The sequence below is a fragment of the Gymnoscopelus braueri genome (genome assembly GCF_963280865.1).
Source record: "Gymnoscopelus braueri genome assembly, chromosome: 8".
Taxonomy (NCBI): domain Eukaryota; kingdom Metazoa; phylum Chordata; class Actinopteri; order Myctophiformes; family Myctophidae; genus Gymnoscopelus; species Gymnoscopelus braueri.
In genome coordinates, this window is record NC_137609.1 from 7,408,920 (window position 1) to 7,426,296 (window position 17,377).

The 17,377-nt window shown below is 40.8% G+C and overlaps 1 protein-coding gene across 2 annotated transcripts in view; it reads left to right on the top strand.

Annotated features, from left to right (window-relative positions):
- Window positions 1-17,377, top strand: part of LOC308089832 (voltage-gated potassium channel subunit beta-2) — a gene marked incomplete at both ends in the record, with an annotated part of 99,233 nt that overhangs the window by 80,674 nt on the left and 1,182 nt on the right. For both annotated transcript variants that reach the window (XM_080434762.1, XM_080434761.1), the window contains 4 exons: window positions 5,473-5,593; window positions 13,188-13,282; window positions 13,962-14,082; window positions 16,097-16,185. In XM_080434762.1, the coding sequence (XP_080290888.1) occupies window positions 5,473-5,593; window positions 13,188-13,282; window positions 13,962-14,082; window positions 16,097-16,185 (426 nt within the window). The remainder of the gene's footprint in view (window positions 1-5,472; window positions 5,594-13,187; window positions 13,283-13,961; window positions 14,083-16,096; window positions 16,186-17,377) is intronic.

Genomic DNA, 17,377 nt, shown 5'->3' on the forward strand with positions numbered 1-17,377 from the left:
TGCCCTATTGCACAGGCCTTAACTCTTTAACTGCCAGAGTATATACACAATCTACCCCCTTCCCTGCCATACATACATTGCAAAAATAGGTAAAATGTGAGTTTATTTTTTAACATTGAAGTGAATGGAGCAAAAAATCTTCGCATCGCGTTATCTCCTGCTTCCTTTGTGATAAACGAAAAATTAAAAAAGCCAAAAAAGAAAAAGAAAAAAACGTTTTTCTCGTCGACGGCTGGCTGAGCCATGCAGAGAAAAACGAGAAATCTCGTCAATGGCTGGTAAAGAGTTAATCTGAAGGGACACACGTGGCATCTTTCCAGGGGGCAGTGTTGCTGCTTGGAGTATACACAAACTCAACAAAGTAGCAGGACCCATGCTCAGGTGCCAGTCACACACCCTGCCAGCAGATGTGTGCTGGCAGGTCGCTCAAAACGAGAGCGATTACCAACAGAAGTATTGGCGGATTTTGGCAAATGTTTTGGGGCACTACCCACACGTTTAGCCGTGTTGCTCATTGCACGAATGCCCAATCCTTACAAGCTGTACCTCGTTGTGAAGGTGACTATTAAAGGGGAGAAATAATCGACCAAAGTTATGTTTCCGAACCTTTTGTGGGCAGTGTTATAAAGTATAAATCTAGTATAAGTACCGTATATGACAAAGTATAAATCAAGCATAACTCTGCGTTGCCTTTGAAGAATTCCGTGAAGCCATATTTCGTCTCTGTCGGGTGGAAAAAGCTCATTATCTCCAAAACTGCTAGGCCTACTTTTCAGGATTCAAATGAAAAAACAGCAAAAAGTAGCAGATCGACAAGCTCAAAAAAGCGAGCTTGCGGAACTGCTACTCTTGATGCTGTTGTGTGACGCTGTAGTGTGATCTAAATTTACGATTATAAAAATATAAGAGGTTTCTGCCCGACAGCAACAATTTATAGTGTGTAAGACAAGCCCAGTGAGCCAGATCTTTTTGGCTGGTGGACATACAGTAACGTGGAAGCAGGCAGTGAGCCACTTGGCCGCTGCCCCCTGCTGGCTCACACCGTGTCATTACTGTCTCACAGCGTTGACACTGAGCTGATGGATGGAGTATAAATGAGTTCTATGAGCCGTGAGCCATAGGCTTGTCTTATACAATATATTGTATGCTACTCTAGTTCAGTGGTTCTCTCAACGTCGTAGAGTCCAGCAAAATGAGGAACAGTTTAAACACTTAAAGGAATAGTTCAACCCCAAAATGACTTTTTTTCCCTATCGATTACTCACCCCATGGAGCCTTGAATGCATGGAGATGTTTTTGCCGCATTCCTAAACCAATAATTTGGCTTTGTGATCAAATTATTGGCTTAGGAATGCGACAAAAACAAAAACATCCCCATGAAATCAAGGCTTCATGGGGTGTGTAATTCAGTCATTTTTTGGGTGAACCCTTTAAGCACCTATTTGAAGTGTCTGTAATTTCTTTTTAATGAATAAAATGTCATGTTGTCCAATCTGTATGTATAATACATACAATTTATATAGCGCTTTTCTGAGTACTCAAAGTCACTTTACAAAACAACAAAATAAAATAACTTTATAAGGAAAAACGAGTTAAAAGCAATGGAAGTAAAGGTAAAAAAGGGGGGGGATAGGATTAGAATCCTTTTATGGTAGAGTATGTTAATACAATATAACTTATACAATTGGGTGGTTGTATTTAGTCTCCCTGCTCTTCTATTGAGACATTTAGATCGTGTCAAAGGTCATGTCTCACCTAGACACAGGATCCGACACGAATTTTGACCTGAAGGTCAAGATACAATTCATCCCCTGAGCAAGCAGGCAGGCTCTATTAGCTCAATGGTAAACATTTCAGCACTTGCCAGGAAACCGGGTTCAAATCCAGGGTAGAAGAGGAAAGTTACATACTGTAGTGCAGCTTTAAGTAGTTTACGGCTATTCGAAGAATACAGATCTACGCCTTGTGAGCTTGTAGATCTGCTATTTTTCAAACATTTTGAAAAACCGTAAAAGATTTGTTTTTATAATTGTGAACTTTTTTAACACAAATCTTCTCTTATGGGGGTCCCTGGGCACAACATATTTCAGATGGGGGTCTGTGGCCAAATACATTTCATTTCAGGACATGAAAATGTTTGAGAACCATTCGGCTATAATACCCCTTCTGGTTGTATTTGTATTTCTCTCTACAACGTTCAGCAGCAACAACATCAACAACAACAGGTCATAAATAATCCATTTTGGGGCTCCGACACAAATGGAAAGCACTGTTTACAGCAGAACATTAAGGTTCATCACAGCGTGGATGCTCACATCATTATGGTTTTAGTTATCGTTATCATTATCATTACCATTATCTTGGTGGGGGATGGCCCTTAAGAGTCTCTTTACTCCCCAGCAGAGCAAAGTGCTATGAACCGCTTGACACTGCCATCCGTACAGCCTCACGCTACGCCCACCAGTGGGGCTCAAAGTGAAAAAAGATGAAGATCGTTGATTTTTGTTGCTGTTGTCGTTATTTTTTGGGGGTTTTTTTTACCTTTATCAGTGGTGGAAAAAGTACGCGGCCCGACCGTCTAGTAGCCTGGCCCGCACATCGGAGACAGAGACAGAAGAGCGTGTAGACGTTCCTTGCAACACCGGTGCTTGTTTCTCGCACATGATTTGGCAACGTGCAAAACGAAAGCGAAACCTAACTGCATCATGCAAACCAAAAGCGAAACCTAACATGGAACTTTTCCGTTCCCTGTTCCCTGGTACAGCCAGTTTGCGGATTGTAGATGTATCCACAAGTTTCCTAGGGCGTTGTGGGCATCACTTCCTGTCGATTTGATCCCTGATATCTATATCAAATAGACAGGAAGTGATGCCCACAAACCCCTAGGAAACTTGTGGATAAAAATCTTTTGAAAATAGCAGATCTACAAGCACAATGCGTCACATCGCGCTGTGAGCATTCAGTCGGTGTACGAATTCAGTCGGTGTATGATGTCTGTATAAAAATAGCCAATCTACAAGCTCACACAGCGTGCGCGTTTCGGTGTGAGCTTGTTGGTCGGCTATTTTCGGCAAAGTGATTTGGTGTGTAGAGAGAGACAAAAGGAAGGGGGGCCCAAGCACTCACACTTTAATGATCTTTGGGTATCTTTTATTTAGCATGCTGCCCCTGCCTAATGAAAGAAGAGGGACCTAAAGGACATTTCAGGGAGTGCTGGGGATTCTTAAAATATGGAGGCGGTGGTGGAAAAAGTACTCATATGTTTTATTTAAGTAAAAGTATCAATACTGCAATGTAGAAGTACTCTGTTACAAGTAAAAGTCTGGAAGTAAAAATTTACTTGAGTAAAAGTACAAAGGTATTGGTATCAAAATGTACTTAAAGTACCAAAAGTAAAAGTACTAAAATGTTTGAAAATAGCAGATCTACAAGCTCACAACGTGTTGCGATGCGACGCGTTGTGAGATCGGCTATTTTCAAATAGCCTAGGAATAAAATAGGGCTGAAGTGGTTAATGTATGTTTTATAATGTAATAATTTATATCTGCAGTAGTAACTAGTAACTAAAGTTTTCAAATAATTGTAGTGGAGTAAAAGTACAATATTTGCCTCTGAGATGTAGTGGAGTAGAAGTAAAAGTACTGAAAGCTGGAAATACTCCTGTAAAGTAAAAAAATACCTCAAAATTGTACTTAAGTACAGTACTTGAGTAAATGTACTTAGTTACTTCACACCACTGTGTGGAGGTAAGAAGTTTCTGCCCGACAGCATCAACAATAAATAGTAACGTAGATACGTGAGGTTAAAATAGCAGCAGATATGTACTGTGTGCATACGGTGCAGCAGTGGAATAGTATCAGATATAGAACATGGTCTCACATACAGGTGAGACATCATGTACAGAAGCAGCATATGTATGTATATATATATATATATATATATATATATCCGGCATGTCAACCAAAACATAGATGGCAGTTTGAGTACAGCAGCATCAGCAGCAGAGTGCTTCAGTGGTTACTGTTAGGCTAGAAACCTCTTATCTCTATGTTTTTAACTTCTTTTTCTTTTCTTCCGTAAGGCAAAGGCATAAAAAAAACATTAAAACGTAGAGAGAGAGCGGACAACATTGGTAAAGAAAGTGCTGATGCATTCAAAGGGCAGTACTATTCATAAAGTGCTATTGGTCTCCAGAATGTGACACAGGAAAGCTGAAGTTAACATTAATTATACCACCAAAGGTGATATTTGCAGACTCTTGACCCATTAAGACCAGGAACGCTTGTCCGCCAAGATCTCATTAATGCGATCTAGTGATTAATTGTGGTTTAATCTGTGATCGCGCTATTCTGTTTATTTTTCATCATAGGTTTCAAGTTCCACTTACTTCACACACACCGGGATCCGGTTTCATGACGCAGATTCCGTTTCCGGTTCTCATTTTTTTTCCCTGGTCATTTTCGGCCAGAATAGGGAAAAACAAATTTTTTCACACGGTATAAAAAACGAGCCGAGAGCTCCACTTCTATTTTCTTTAGTCTGGGTGACGAACAGTCATCGTCGTCGTGTATCACATCGTACTTTAGGCCGATCGGCAATCTGCGAAAACGTCACATCCGGTTTATGACGTATTTGACTGTTTGACTTTGTTTGGGGGGGGGGGCGAGCGAGTCAGCGAGGTGATCAAGGTGTCTATTTGCTGCTCTCTGCTGGCAGATCTGTCGTATGTGTTTAAAACCGCAGTCAGACAATATATTTGAATGAAAAATTACAAAATTAAAAAATTAAAAAACACGGAAATCGCTGGCACAGGGGTGAGTACATTATGAATAAACTCTGGCAGTCAATGTGTTAATGGGTTAAGCTCTTCCTCCTCAAAGTCGTCTGAAGGAAGATCTAAGATTTCTCCAAATGTCACAGACGTGTGGAGGTGCCTGCAGGCCCCTTTTACAGACATCAGCACTTGTTGAACCCCAGGCAGCGTCCCTGTTCTATTCTGCGGGGAACGATCAAAACAAATAGCAGATCTACTAGCTTGTAGATCAAACTTTTTTTTTTTTTTTACATTAACCACCTCAACCCTATAGCGTCCCTATTCTGAGGGGAACATTAGCCAAAAAAAATAGCAGATCTACAAGCACACAACGCTTCGCAACCCGAGGCGTTGTGAGCTTATAGATCAACTGTTTTCGGCAAAGAGGTTTGGTGTAGAAGGAAAAAAAGAGCTGAAAGTACATTAACATGAATCCAGCATACACTGACGACGGTGCTGTCAAACAAGTCTATGAAGCTATCAATGTAATTTATAAAACAAAAGTTTAGTCTGCAACACAATTTTATACAATATGTAGTGGGGGGGTCCCTGCTTCATCTCTCTCTCTCAGCTAAGGGGTCCTTGGGCTGAAAAACGTTGAAGACCCCCTGTGTTCATGTGGTTTAACAAGTGGTGTTGTGTGTGTTTGTGTCCACTAGGAGGCGTACTCTGTGGCCCGGCAGTTCAACCTGATCCCACCTGTGTGTGAGCAGGCAGAGTACCATTACTTCCAGAGGGACAAGGTGGAGGTGCAGCTGCCAGAGCTCTATCACAAGATAGGTCAGCCGTTCACTTTATTACTACTTCTGTGTCCTTCTGTTCATTAAATGTGTCATATTGCTGTCGGGCAGAAAGCTCTTATCTCCATATTCTAACTTTTCGTCACACTACAGCGTCGGTCAAACAAACGCATCAAAAGTAGCAGATCTGCAAGCTCGCTTTGAGCTTGACGATCTGCAACTTTTTGCTATTGTTGAATTTGAATCCTGAAAAGTTACAGTTTTGGGGCATATGAGGTTTCCACCCGACAGATACGACATGTTATTTAATACTACTGTTTAATGTGAAAACTAATTTATGCCCATATATGGACATCAGGGATCTCCATTGAGTCCGTGCCGATGCGCGCGCGCCGAGTTTGAAGTCGCTCTGTCCCACACATCCACATGACCATATATGGGCATATAGCGGTCTGATCTGTCGCTCTGGACAACCGGAGCTCCACATGTGACATGCCTATATATGGGCGTATCGGGTCTGCTTATGGTTATGTCTGAGTCATAGCGACGCGGCCGTGTTCCTGCCAAAAAAATATGGGCGTTTGTTAAGTCTGAGTCAGAGTTATACGTGGCCGTGGTCCGCCCCTCCCATTAGTGTGTTTGTGTATTTATGTAATAATACAGTTTATTACATTATCTAGACCTCGCCCCAGAAGGCAGAAAAACCCTTAGTTCTACTGGAAGAGAAAATGAGATGAGGATTTGGATATTTATCAGCGGATAAATGTCTATTCAATAATCAGATCGATAATAATCAGGGTCTAGAGCAGGATATAAAATAGAAGTCTGCACATTGAGACCTCTCCAAAAGCTCCCAATCAAGGCTTTATTGACGAACGCTTCGGCACACCGTCTGAGTCTCCTTCAGACTGAGAAGAACAGTCTGTTCTGGGATGCTCAGTTGCCTTTGACTAAGCACTGCGCGCCCGCCCGCACACACACACACGCACACACGCACACGCAAACGCACGCACGTGTGCCCACACACACACACACACACACACACACACACACACACACACCCCCACACACACACACACACACACACACACACACACACACACACACACACACACACACACACACACACACACACACACACACACACACACACACACACACACACACACACACAGGCATGCCTGCCATAGCTTGCAACAACAGTATTTGAAGGGCATTATTATTACTAGTGGCTACAGTTACAAGGACACACCGTTATGTCTGAGGTGTGAAAAAACGAGGAATGTTTGTAACAGAAGCACATCCACGTCTCTATGCCAGGTCATTGTTGACCTGGCATCCTGTATTGCAGTGGTTCTCAAACCTTTTCATTTCAAGGACCGCCAAATTGACACTTATTAGCCCGCGGACCCCCATTTGAAAAGATATGCCATGGACCCCCATAAGAGAAGATTTTTAACGGCTCTAGCAGTGATTTTCAACCATTTTAATTTCAAGGACCCCCCAGTTTGACATGCATTAGGGCTACGGACCCCCGTTTAATGGAATTTCTATCCCTGGAACCCCAATTTATGTTGAAAATCAATGTTAATTTAACTCTGAGAGTGTACAAATGGAACCAAATGGACCCGTTAGGGTCTCAATTCAAATAGCGGGTCCAAATGGACCCGTTAGGGTCTCAAAATAGCAGTTACAGACCCATAAGGGTCAATTTGGTTCAGAACTATCTATCATTTAGCTGGGGACCCCCTGGAACTCCCTCAAGGACCCCTCGGGGTCCACGCACCCCACTTTGAGAACCAATGCTATAATGTGTGTATAGTTTCAATGTACAGAATATAGATAGTTTGGTATATTCTATGGTTAGACTGATGATAGATTCTTGGTTTACTTATGTATTAGTTTATTAGTAGATTACTATTTCTATAAATTTGATGTATTACCGTGTGTTGTCCTTGCTTACTGTGAGTCGCTCTAGATTAAGAGCGTCTGCTAAATGCCTAAATTGTAAATAGTTATGCCCCGGAGAAAACAGATGGTAACTTAACTTTCCTTCCTTCTGAAATGATATTATTGTTTGTGATGTTTCCACCACAGTGGTCACAGCAGGGGCATCAATGTGGCAACTGCCATAGCCTGGCTCCCTGGTCAAAACTAAAATTATCTTGTTAAAATACATTTATAAAATAACATTATCGTAAAATAACATCAAATGCAAATCAGAACAAAATGACAGATTTCACAAGGCGTTACACTATTTCTATATCTCTGATCAGATGTACGTTGGGGTCAGGTCAGGGATGTGCATTATTGTACATAATAAGGTAGAGTTCTCTCATGACAGTTGTTTAGGTGGATATAAAAATGAAAAGAAGCCGTCATTTCTGGATGCATTCTAGACTGTGTTTGAAAGCTTAAGTTGTCTCAAGGCATTTATGCACATTTGCCATGTTACACTGTAGCCTTTGCTACAGTATCTATCCTATAACCCAGTGGTTTTCAACCAGTGGTCCTTGAGGGTGTTCCAGGTGGTCCCCAGCTAAATGATGGAGAGTTGGTAACCAAATGGACCCTTATAGATCACCCTTAAACCCTTACAAATGAATAATTTAACTCTTGAGAGCGTGAAATGAAACCAAATGGACCCGTAAGGGTAAAATTATTGTTAAACATCTGCATTACTTAATTAAAGAATTGTTATTTTGATCAACGTTTGCCTGTTATCTCTCCTATGGTACCAACATCAATACAGCATGCATGGAATTGTGGACAAAATCGTATCCAACGACAACAAAATATTCTAAGTCCTGGGTCTGAGAGTCTAAATCTCATCAAATGGTGGCTCCGTGGCTCAAATGCCGAATAATGGACCTTGATGTGAAAAGGGTTGAAAACCACTGCTATTACCTATGAAATGAGTGTTTGCTTGGCCATTGATATTGATGCCTGTCAGGTGACCTTGCCAAACCTTTAGCCTTTGCTGAATTGACGCCACTGGGTCACAGTGGTCCCTCCCTGCCGCATGTCTCTGTCCTCGTCATTCTCTATTGGCCTCTCTCATGAACAATATACTGTATTTTATTGTCATTCTCAATTGAGTATAAGTCCTGACGTCACTCGTTCATCGGCCCTGGGTCACAAGTCATTTCTCTATGGAAAATAACATTGGGTCATCTTTTGTGGTCCAAAAAATAAACAAACTGTCCCGGCGATATTGTCAGGGAAGGAGGCTCTGTATGGTTTACGATAGTCAGTCACTCATATTTGATACAGTCTGTTTCTGGCGAAAATGTAATTAATTCGGGCAGCGGGAACGTTAGCGTTTCTCTCGCCGTCATATGAGTCAAACCGCCGGGATCATTTGTTTATTTTTGGAACACAGTTTTCTTATATGACACGATATTAAACATGTCTATGGGAATTCAGAATGGGGGGGGGGGGTGAGTGGATGCGTAAATGACGTCATACTTCGGTGCTCTATTGGCCTCTCGCATGAACAATATACTGTATTTTTCCTCACATCGCTATCTATATCGCTCAGTGGGGGCTTCTCAGTGGTGGAAAAAGTACTCAAATATTTTTGCTTCAGTAAAAGTACCAATACTAAAATATATACTAAATAAACATTTACTTGAGTAAAAGTACTAAAGTATTGGCATCAAAATATACTTTAAGTACCAAAAGTAAAAGTGCTCATTATGCAGAATGTCCCATTTCACAGGTTTCAAATGTGTAAAATGTATACAAATCATTGTGAGCTTGTAGATCGTAAATTTTCAAATGGCCGAAATGTATATAGGTCTGAAGTGGTTAATGTATGTTTTGTAATGATAATCAAAATCTACAAAGTTACTAGTAACTAAAGTTTTCAAATAATTGTAGTGGAGTAAAAGTATAATATTTGCCTCTGAGACGTAGAGTGGAGTAGAAGTAAAAGTACTGAAAATTGTAAATACTCCAGTAAAGTAAAAAATACCTCAAAATTGTACTTAAGTACAGTACTTGAGTATATTTACTTAGTTACTTTACACCACTGGGGCTTCTCTGCTGTCAGTAAACACCCCCCCCCCCAGCGACTGTCATGCATGAAGAGTCAAGCAGGGCATCTGCTCCAGACTCATACAGTCAGTGCGTAGTGGAAGTGACAGGCCCGAGCATTGATTATTATGCCAAGCAGAAAGAACGAGTCGGCGTTGATACAAAACAAGATAGAGTCACGATAAGGTCATGGTATATATAACGTCTCTGTCGGGTGGAAACCTCATTATGTCCAAAACTGTTACTTCTCAGGATTCAAATTGTAAAATTGCAACAGATCTACAAGCGCAAAAGTGTCGCTTGTGGATCTGCGGCACTGTGCACTGTCAAGCAGTGTTGATTACGTCGACTAAAACTATGACGAAAAATGTCCGTCGACTACCTTTTTTCACTGACGAAAACGAAATAAAAACGAAATAAAAACCAAGCTATGATGACTAAAACTAAGACTAAATATACTGACAATTTCGTCAACAAATAAAAACTAGACTAAAATGAGATCCAGTAGAACTAAGACAAGTCATTTTATGTTTGGTGTCGGGTGTTGTGCTCTGAAAATAGCCGATCTACAAGCTCACAACGCGTCGCGCTGCGACGCGTTGTGAGCTTGTAGATCGGCTATTTTATATTATTTTATATATTTTTATAGCATGCAACCAAGTGTAAAATCAGGTATTACGACGCCATCAAGGCACCGCCAGAATACATTTTAGTCGACTAAATCAACTGTAGATTTAGTCGACTAAAATCTTATGATATTTAGTCAACTAAAACTAGACTAACAGTAAAACGTTTCAGATGACTAAAATATGACAAAAACTAAATGGAATTTTATTCAAAAGACTATGACTAAAACTAAATCCAAATCTGCTGTCAAAATCAACACTGCTGTCAAGCCTGTTTCCAGCTCGCGCCCCGGCTATCCACGTAGGCACGGTGTGCATTTGACTCCAGTCTGTGGTTTATACATGAGTCACTTTTCTTTCCAAAAATGACTCAGATGATTAATTTATATGAGCCGTGATATAAACGTCTGATTTGCACGCTGTTTACTCCACACGACAAGACAACAAACCCACAGCTTCATTTATAGAACACGATAAGCTTTAATCCTGCTCTTCTGTTATTAAAAAAGAATACATCCAGGATGAACACATCGAAACATATTACAGAAAGTCAAGGAGCTTGAGCTAGGGTTGAGCTAGGGAATGCAAGTCCGGAAAAGACTGAAAAGGTGGGTTTTTGAGTGTGGTTTTAAACAGTGTTGATTTCGTCGACTAAAACTATGACGAAAAATGTTCGTCGACTACCTTTTTTCGCTGACGAAAACGAAATAAATACGAAATAATACGAATAAAAACTAATCTACGATGACTAAAACTGTTAGTGAGGGACTAGTGGAGAAGAGATCCAGTAGAACTAAAAGACAAGTCATTTTATGTTTGGTTGCGCTCGGGTCTTGCGCTCTGAAAATAGCAGATCTACAAGCTCACAACGCGTCACACTGCGACACGTTGTGGGCTTGTAGATCTGCTATTTTCAGCGTGCAACCAAGTGTAAAATCAGCCATTACGACGCCATCAAGGCACCGCCAAAATACATTTTATGGCCACTGAGAAGACCCTGTCAGCCCAGGTTGGTTCCTTTGTCTTGGGGATGTCCAGGAGGCTGGCATTACTCGACCTTAGGGAGCGGGAGGGGGCTTGGCATTGGGAGGAGTTTAGAGAGGTAGCGGGGAGCCTGGTTGTTGAGGGCTTTGTGGTGGAAAAAGTACTCTCATATTTTACTTAAGTAAAAGTATCAATACTGCAATGTAGAAATACTCTGTTACAAGTAAAAATCCGGAATTCAAAATTTACTTGAGTAAAAGTTCAAAAGTATTGGTATCAAAATGTACTTAAAGTACCAAAAGTAGAAAGTACTCATTATGCAGAATGTCCCGTTTCACAAGGTATCATTATGTATAGATCGTATTCAAATGGCCGAAATGTATATAGGGCTGAAGTGGTTAATGTATGTTTTGTAATAATAATCAAAAATCTACAAAGTAACTAGTAACTAAAGTTTTCAAATAATTGTAGTGTAGTAAAAGTACAATATTTGCCTCTGAGATGTAGTGGAGTAGAGCTAAAAGTATTGAAAACAGGAAATACTCCATCCAGTAAAGTAAAAAATACCTCAAAATCGTACTTAAGTACAGTACTTGAGTAAATGCACTTAGTTACTTTACACCACTGATGGACAGTATGTATGCATGCAGTGATACATACTGTACAATGTGTACATACATGCATACAGCACATACATACATAATGTATGTAGCCTACTGTACATACATGCTGTAGGTAATACAGACAAACTGTTCCATGGCTCGTCCCTTTGGAGCCACGGTGTAAAAAAGAAAAAGAAAAAAAAGAAAATGAACAGAAAAGAAAGTCAGAATCCCTGCTGGCCGTCTGCCTGCTTTATATAGAACCATGTGGTCATGTGACCAGGCTGCCCGTAGGACACATCCATGTTCATGTGGAACCTCTCATAAACTGGTTACTGGCTGTATATATATTTAGCATAACAAATAAGGGCAAATTTTACGCTATCACTTAATCCAAATCTAATTTTTATTTGGGGCTTCGGGGGAGGGCCGGGATATTATATCGGTGGCGATGGCGAGGGGAATTAAAATGTGATTTAATTAAAGGCGATAACGAGCTTGTTGGATCATGTATAGAGATATAAAGTAGGTCTGTTTTTTTTCACACGTTAGCCCTTGGGTTGTCATTGTTCATTTAACCCATGAAGAACAGAGGCCGATTCCACACTATGCCTTCTAAATCACTAATTCTCAAACTTTGTTTTTGTGCCAAGGACCCCCAAATTGATATGTATTTGGCCGCGAACCCCCCATCTGAAAATTTTATGCCAAGTTTTTTTTTTTCGTCAAAAAACGGCGAACTTTCGGGCGAAGATAAGCTGATCTACAAGCTCACATGAGCTTGTGGATATGAGCCCGCAGTGGTTCTCAACTTGGGGGTCCATGCAGGGACCCCCCAGGGCCCCTTGAGTGGGTTCCAGGGGGTCCCAACCTAAATGATTGATAGTTGAGTTCTCAGGAACCAAATGGATCCTTACAGGTCCATTTGTATACTCTCAGAGTTAAATTAACATCGATTTTACAGTGTAAATTGGGTCCCGGTCCCAGAGATAAAAAATTTTATCACATGGGGGTCTGTGGCCTAATGCAGTGGTTCTCAACCTGTGGGACTTTTAAGACCTTTTAATACAAAAAAAGGGAGAACAAAATAAAGAAAAATAAATGAGAAAAGACCATTACTGTATCAAAAGTAATCAACAAACTATACTATAAACTGGTCAAACATTGGCCAAATTGTCAAATAATATAAGAGCTCAGCTAGATGGGCTATTTTCACAATATTTATCTTAGGAACTGAGTCAAACTAAATGTAATGCCTACAATTCCAAGTGCTTGTCATGGTGGGGGTCCCCAGTTCAAATATGATTACTTTGGGGAGTCGTTGGTCCAATGTCGTTGGTCCAAATGACCAAAATGTTTTCCCTTGTTATGTGTCTTGTCTCAGGTGTTGGAGCCATGACCTGGTCTCCCCTGGCATGTGGGCTGATAACGGGCAAGTACCAAGACGGGGTCCCTGACGTCTCCCGGGCCGCCATCAAGGTCAGTCCAACCCTCACACTGAAATCCTGAGTGTAAAGCTTTTGTTTTAACCCCCAATTTTTTTGTTAATGATTAAATGAACCGTGTACAAATGGACCCATAAGAGGATTTTGGAGGAGAATAAAAGCTTAGGAGAGGGACGGGGGTGGCAGCGTGCATGTCTTTTTAATCCATTAAGACTGGGAACGCATCTCTGTCATTTTAGGATTTCTTTGGCTTTTCAGAAATAGCAGATCTACAAGCTCATAGCGCGGTACTCGTGCCGCGCTATGAGCTTGTAGGAAACATTTTTAGATATGTTTTTGCCCCAAATCCCAGAAGCAAAGAATTGAGTTACAAATGTTCGCTTTAAAAAATTTATATATTGAAATATTTGCTCACATTTTCAAGATTTATGAGCTTGTATATCTGCTATGTTTGAATAGCCAAAGAAATCTTAAAAATGACACGGATGCGTTCCCGGATTGAATGGGTTAATGTTATCAAGTGGGGAGAGTATCACCGATTCTTTCCAGTAAATCTCCCTGCAAAAGATCCCTTTTTAGTGGCAGAAATCCTGCCAGGCAAAGGAAGGCAGCCAATTATATGGTTTTCAGAGCAGAGCCTGTGTATAAAAAGGGTCCGTTTATGGTTGCATTTATCCATTATTCTGGTCTCTCCATCCTCTGTCTGTCTGCAGGGATACCAGTGGCTGAAGGAGAGAGTGGCCAGCGAGGAGGGACGCAGGCAGCTGGCTAAGATCAAAGAGCTCCATCTACTGGCCGACAGGCTGGGCTGCACTGCAGCACAGCTAGCCATAGGTAAACAAAACACCAGTTCAGTCAGATAACTCACGAATAGATTGAACCAACACGATAGAACGAATAGACTGAACCAATATTATAGAATGAGAATACAAGTGTGGATGTAATATTTTTATCTTGGCGTTCAGGCTCTTCTAAATTTTTCTCCCTGCTCAGCACAATCAGACAACCATCATTAACCATTAACCATTACCTGCCAAAAACGTTTATAAACGTTTTTGAGAATTTAGCTATTGCCTGCCAAAAACATTTAGAAACGTTTTTAGCAAAAAAAATATTTTTTACAAAAATCTAAAATTATTATAATTTTTGGGTTTTTTTCCGTTTTTCCGTTCGTCACAAAGAACCAGGAGATAACATTTTCCAAAAAGTTGCTGCTCCATTCACTTCAATGTTAAAAAATAAACGGACAAAAAAATTACATTTTTTTCTAAGTACTAGCTTAGAAAAGTCTGGCAGTCCGTGAGAGTAAAAAAAAAAAAACTCTGGCAGTTTAAGAGTTAATTTAGATATACAATAACAACCCCCCATGGGGAACAGAACCTGGGGTGCTGGGGTGGCGGTGGGAGCAAACAGCCGCGTGACAACAAACCAGAACGAACGTACAAGCGGAAGGAACGCAGCTTCAATAATGCTGACAGCTGATTGCTACAGTACATCAGTCAGTGTATGATGTGCATGACGCTGTATACAGCCACATAGTCATGAACATGCATGTAACCTCTCGAGTGTATACTGCCTGAACTAACCTCGCAGGCTACTTATCATTGGTGGGGGAAAAAAGTACTCAAATGTTTTACTTAAGCAAAGTATCAATACCGCAATGCAGGAATACTCTGTTAAGTCTGGTAATTCAAAACTTACTTATACTTGCTTACTACGAAAGCATTGGCATCAAAATGTACTTAAAAGTACCAAAAGTAAAAGTATTCATTATGCAGCATGTCCTATTTCAAAATGTGTGAAAATCTTTTAAAAATAGCAGATCGACAAGCTCACAACGCGACGCGTTGTGAGCTTGTAGATCGGCTATTTTCAAAGAGCCAAAGTATATAGGGATAAAGTGGTTAATGCATGTTTTATAAAAATAATCAAACTCTACAAAGTAACTAGTAACTAAAGTTTTCAATGGTAGTAGTGGAGTAAAAGTACAATATTTGCCTCTGAGATGTAGTGGAGTAGAAGTAAAAGTACAGAAAATTAAAAATAATCCAGTAAAGTAAAAAAATCTCAAATTTGTACTTAAGTACAGCAGTACTTGAGTACATGTACTTAGTTACTTAACAACCCTGGTAAACACACCCCGAGGCAAAGAATAGACACGCACGCAATATTATTCTTCATTCACACGTTAGAATCCTCAGTGTGTCATTTGGTTTGGCTACACTTGTGCACTCAGAGTTAAAATTAAAGCTACAAATCTGGAACTTATTTTAATGAATAAAACGCTACTAAAACGCTAATAAAAAGCACTGCCTGAAGCATTACTTCTCTTGGAAGAGCGGTAGATATTTGGTCTCCCATGCTGTGTACAGTATGACCCGGGTTTGAATGATAGGAATCTTACGGATTGCAGCTTTTAAATGAACACTGAGGATTGTGCTGTGCAGTGATATTGCTTTTTGTCCCTTGAGTGAAAGACAGTTTATTACACAGCTAATATTGCATGTACACTTCTTTCTTTCTTTCTTTCTTACTTTCTTTCTTTCTCCTTTCTCTTTGTCCGTCTGTCTGTCTGTCTGTCTGTCTGTCTGTCTGTCTGTCTGTCTGTCTGTCTGTCTGTCTGTCCCCATCTTTCTCTGTCTGTCTCTCCATCTGTCTCTCTCTCCATCTTTCTGTGTGTGTGTGTGTGTGTGTGTGTGTGTGTGTGTGTGTGTGTGTGTGTGTGTGTGTGTGTGTGTGTGTGTGTGTGTGTGTGTGTGTGTGTGTGTGTGTGTGTGTGTGTGTGTGTGTCTCTCTCTCTCTCTCTCTCTCTCCGTCATGTCTCTCCATCCACCCTGTGGTGGTGCAGCCTGGTGTTTGCGCAGTGAGGGAGTGAGCAGCGTGCTGTTGGGGGTTTCCACCACGGAGCAGCTGGTGGAGAACCTGGGAGCCCTGCAGGTATTAAACGTTTTACATCTCATCTCATCTCATCAACCACCTTACTTCTGGCTGAAGAATACAGTATAGCGTACAATACAGTATTATACGCTACGCTTATAATACATACATTTGCAGACCTCATTTAATCACTATTTTTGATTGATCGACTGACTGATTGATTGATTGACTTTTTAATACTGTACACATGAACATAATAAACGGTATTTTAAAGCAGTTTGAGCTCAAGAACCACAAAATAAATCAGATTATTTTTACGCCCTCTCCTCTGTTCATTTTGAGTGCTCGGATCTTTTTTTTTCTCTTTTTCAAGTCATGGTTCACGTTGATCCTAGAAGCACCGATCTACGCTTTTAACTCTATATTTGTTATCTCCTTCGAGCACCTGGTTGATCTCCCTTTCTCATCTGACGGGTGACCTTTAAAGCCCTGCGAGGACAGACAGTTAGTTACATTTGAGATAATCTGGTCCCCTATGTATGAGCCAGTGTGCAGCCTTAGATCCTCTGATAGGGCTCTTTGTCCTTCCTCAACTCGCCTCATCATAATCATAACTCTGGGTGATCAGTCTTTTGCGGCCTGGCCACCTAGGCTTTAGTGGTGGAAGATGTACTCAGATATTTAAGTAAAAGTAGCAATACCACAATGTAGAAACACTCTGAAGTAAAAGGCCTGTGTTCAAAATATTAATTGAGTAAAAGTACAAAAGTATTGGCATCAAAATATACATAAAGTACCAAAAGTAAAAGTGCTAAAATTACGCGATGCGGCGCGTTGTGAGCTTGTACAGTAGATCGGCTATTTTCAAATAGCCTATAAATAAAATAGGGCTAAAGTGGTTAACTCTCTCAGTGCCACGCCCCGAGATATCCCGAGTTTTTCCCGAGTACCCTCCGTGCCAGCACGAGAAATCCCGAGTTTTTACTTTTGACTGTGGTCGCGCTATTCTGTTTATTTTTCATGATCACTTTCGCTTCCTGACTCCTTCAGACTCATTGGGTTCCGGTTTCATGACGCAGATTCCGTTTCCGGTTCTCATTTTTTTCCCGCGGTCATTTTCGGCCAGAATAGGGAAAGTCACGGTTTTTCACACGGTATAAAAAGCGAACGGAGAGGTCCACGTCTACTCTCTTTGGTCTGGGTGACGATCAGTCATCGTAGTCGTGTATCGCATCGTAATTTAGCCCGATCA